The 4,444-nt window shown below is 46.7% G+C and overlaps 1 protein-coding gene across 1 annotated transcript; it reads right to left on the bottom strand.

Moving 5' to 3' along the window:
- Positions 1–1,885: 1,885 nt before the first annotated feature.
- On the bottom strand, positions 1,886–4,160 carry LOC100281133 (zinc finger, C3HC4 type family protein). Its single transcript, NM_001154052.2, has one exon. It carries the CDS (start codon positions 3,857–3,859, stop codon positions 2,207–2,209), a length of 1,653 nt encoding a protein of 550 aa, NP_001147524.2. The 5' UTR covers positions 3,860–4,160; the 3' UTR covers positions 1,886–2,206.
- Positions 4,161–4,444: the final 284 nt, after the last annotated feature.

The following is a 4,444-nucleotide window of genomic DNA, read 5'->3' as shown; positions in this document are numbered from 1 at the left end:
TCTCCAGTCAAGTCTCTCATCTTTTGTCCATCACTTAAAAGTAAGGTTGCCCTTTAACTCAAGGCCCAACTTTGATACATAGTTCCCATGGCCAAAGCATTTTTAGCTTAGGGGCGGTTTACTTGCACTTGATCTCTCATTAACTCTGAAACTTCTCTAGGTCTCAACAAGACAACACACTATCTTTGTTTCGAAGTTTTTAGACCTAGTAGATGCAGTCTAGGTGTATCAAGCAAGATGATGATGATGCATATGATGTCATGTTAATGTTTTAGTTCTCGTAACACCAGGGGTGTTACACTTACTATGCTTCCAACTGCTTATTTCCTCAGTGATTGCTTGAGAAGACCTCCTATGAGTTGCTCAATGGGAAGATGGATATCTCCTTCTAGGTGTTTGGTCACACTACATCTACAATAAGCATCAACAACATGAAAAGTTTCAAAGAAGATATGATGTCAACTTTTACATGGTTACTCATTAATGTCCAAAGCATATAGAGTATTCAACTATGCCATCGACTTGGTATAAGAAACATAAGATGTAGAGTTTGATGAAACTAACAACTTCCGAGGAGCACATAAGAATCTTGATGTAGATGATGAACCATTAATGGAGGCTATGAAAAACATACCAATTGGAGCTATCAAGTTTAAAAAGATAAAGATGATTTGCAAGTGATTGACATATCCTCTTCATTAAGTATGCCATAAGATGATGACGAAGATGGAAGACAACAAAATGAAGACACTTGTATCTCTAAAGATCAAATGTGGCACAAACTCAAGATGTTAATACTCCACAACCTCCTACTCAGCAGATGAAAGGAGTACACTACTTCTACAAGCTCACTTATAAGATTTCATCGTAGAGGGTCCACCAATGGCTCTAATGACTCGGTCTAAAAAATTGATTTATTTGTTGAGCACCACTCTTGTTTCTTGTATTGAGCCTATTTGCATAGATTAAACTCTCAAGGATCCGAATTGGGTGAATACCATAAATGAAGAACTAAACAACTTCACCCTTACTGAAGTATGGACACCTCAAGAGCGATTAAGATGTGACACTAATTGACATAAAGTGGGTATTTCAAAATAAGAAAGATTATCAAGGTATTATTGTGAGAAATAAAACGAGGCTACTAGCAAAGAGATTCTATCAGGTCGAAGGTTGGAATTTTGAAGAGACCTTTGCACCAGGTGCAAGACCTAAAGCTATTTGTATCCTCCTTGCATCTATATCCAATCATAACATAAAAATATTTCAAATGGATGTTAAAAGTGCAAGACTTGTTTATGTTGATCAACCTCTTATGTTTGAATACTCTAGGTATCCTAATCTTGTCTATATGTTATCCAAGGCGCTATATGAACTCAAGAAAGCTCCATGGGCATAGTACAAGTGCCTTTGTGATTTCCACAAGGAGAAGGGTTTTAAGATCAAGATGATCGACACCACACTGTTCACTAGGAATTTTTATGGTGATATCTTCATTTGTCAAGTATGTGTTGATGACATTATATTTGGCTCAACAAATAAGAATCTACTCAAGAAACGTATACCAAGGATCTACTCAAAAGATTCAAGATGGATGATATAAGGCAATCTAGACATCTCAAGTTCTCAACCTAGATAAGGAAGGTAAACCGATTAATCAAACTCTATCGTTTTATGGTTGACATTTTATAATTGGTAGCTTGTTATATTTAACCACATCTAGGACCGACAAAAAAACGTATGATTCATTGGACCAATAGCACATCGAGCTGTTGGGTCAATGATCAGTAGAATCAGAAGCACATACAATTTTTACCAAGTACATTTGTTATTTCTCAGCCAGAGACCAATTTCACCGAGTACAGATTTGCACATACAATTTACTATGAAGAAAAATACAGATCTGCACATACAATTTACTATGAAGGAAAATACAGATCTGGACATACAATCTACTATCAAGGAAAATTCATGATGACCACCGCCAGGTTTCCTCAGTATAACGATCACATAAATTGAACAGGTAGGAAAGAATTAAGGCAACCGACTAAGCTCTAGCTAGTAAACTAGTACGAGAGGAACTTCTTCATACCACATACAACAGATATTACCTACCAAAGAGGTAAAAAGGTTAAACTGAGGAGAGCACACCAATCAAATTAGAATATTGGTGCAACCTGCTAGCTTCATTTTAGTTGTCTTCAGCTTAGTTCAGCCGCCTTCTCTTATTCTGATGTAGGTCCCCACCATCCACATCCAAAGAACCTAAGGCATCACTTCCTCTTCTTCTCAGGGGTCTTGAAGACCCTGCATTACTAGGTTCTCCAGCACTTCCAGTAAAAGCTGCATCTTCCTGAATCACGGCCATGGTGCTCGAATTAGAAGCTTGATCTGCAGCCAGTGCCGTGGCAATTTGAGTTTCACCAAATGGCTCAGGATTTGGTGGGTTGGATGAAGTTGATGCCCCATAAGGGCTTGCCCTAGCAATTCGCCTAAGTTCACTGACAGCAGTCGCAAACCTTTCTGAGTCTTCAAGACCAGTGAAGGCAATGTGTCGCAATAAATCCATCCCTTCTGAGGGAAATGGATTTGAAGAGCGCCTTGGCAGATCGAACGTATTGTTTACAGGCTGCCCGCTATCTGGTGCAGATGAATCAATGGATGTAGGGTTTTCTGCTTCCCTTTGCCACCTCCTTGCTCTCAACCTAGTAGTCATTCGACCAAGACTGCTTGCATGCTGAGCAGTTTCTGAAACAGATGGTTCAGGAGGCCCTTCAAATCTACTCATGCTATTCGCTAAATGCCGATCAAGAATGCGCCTCCACGTAGACAAAAAACCATGTGCCTCACCAAGCCTTCTAGATATGGGTCGCAAATGGTGGAACTGCTGCCTGAAGCTCTCTAGCCGATTCCCATGTGGCCTTGGTGGAATCTTGGGGCCAGATGCCTTTCCATCCTCTGCAACCTTTTTCTCCATTTCCGAACCTGAATTCCCTCTCCCATAGATAGGAGTAATGTTCCCTTCAGTAACCTCTCCTTTGCAGACAGGGCACTCCTTGTGGCTGGAGTGGACATGCAACCACTGATATAAACAAGGCCAGCAGAAGAGATGGCCGCACGAGGTAACCACTGGTTCATCAGCCATTTCAAAACAGATATTACACTCGAACATTGGGGCACTCTTACCATGCTCTGTTCCATCATCCTCTGAGACACCCACAACTGCACCATGGGCAACCACCTTGTTCTCCTCCACGGTATCATGGACAGGCTCTTCCGGTTCAGGTGGTTGCACTGCAGCATCATTCTCCAGGCTAGGGAGCTCTGAGCTGAGAGGTGGAAGGTCGGACCGGAACCGTCTTGGCCGGAAGAACCGTGACCCGCCCAAGGACATCAAGTGGCGGTAGCGCTCGGCAAGATCCGGGCGGAAAGAAGAGGATGCCGTCGATGACGAAGGCCGGTCTAAACGCTCGACCAGACCAAGGTGCGCGTCAGAAAAACCAAACTCAAGCTCATCAGCGAGCACAGGTAAAGCCCCTGCAACCGGCAGTGGTGGCGGAGGCACGTAGGGCGGGTGCGCCTCGGGCGCGAACGGGTTGTAGGGCTCGTGCGCCGGGGTCGGCGGGCGCATCAGGTCGGCACGGGACGGCGAGTAGGGCGGGTGGAGCGGATCCGTCTCCAGCGGCGGCGCGTCCGCGGAGGCAGCCGAGGACGAGGGAGACGATGAAGAGAGCATCGGGGTGCCGAGCGCGAGGTCGAAGCCGAGATCGGGGCGGCGGGCGCGCGGGGCGCGGGGGAGGCCGAGGTAGAGGTTCAGATCCATCCGTCTGCTGCTCCGCGCCGCGTCATCAGCGGCCATCCGGCGGGCGAGGCGCCCACCTTAGTTTTCGAGCGCTCCCACACCTCTTCCTTCGCCGGCGCGGTGCGAAGCTCACGCCTTCCTAGCTCCACCCCACCATGCCAGGGCCCGGCGCGGGGAGCAGGCGGCAGGTGAGGGAAGCAGCTGAAGTTCGGCACATAGGGGGGCACCGGTCCTCGCGGTGGCCGCTGTCGGTGGCTATGACTTCGTTATGCCGTGAAGTTGGTGGCTGCCTGGCTGGCTGCGGGGGCGGCGGCGGCGGCGGCGAGGGTGGGGAATTGGGAACGGTGCGGGTGGACCGGTGGAGAGAGAGGCGAGGAGAAGGGGGAAGCACGCGGTCCGTGCGCGAGGTTTTGTTGTTGCGGGAACAAAGCGCCACGTCAATGCACCTGCTGACGAGGAGAAATTTGTTATTATGGAGATCCTCACGTGCGGCTTCGACGTTTTGTAGGCGTAGGCGAGGGATTAGCTGATATGGAAAAGCAGAGAATATGCCACTCGCTAAAACGAACAAGAACACTCTATTACTTGGTAACCTCTTTGATTAAAACCATGGATACTCACGTCGTCTACATCCGTTACCTC

Source organism: Zea mays, chromosome 6, assembly GCF_902167145.1.
Source record: "Zea mays cultivar B73 chromosome 6, Zm-B73-REFERENCE-NAM-5.0, whole genome shotgun sequence".
Classification (NCBI taxonomy): domain Eukaryota; kingdom Viridiplantae; phylum Streptophyta; class Magnoliopsida; order Poales; family Poaceae; genus Zea; species Zea mays.
Note: the sequence above shows the minus strand (reverse complement) of the source record. Positions and strands in the feature narration are given on the sequence as shown.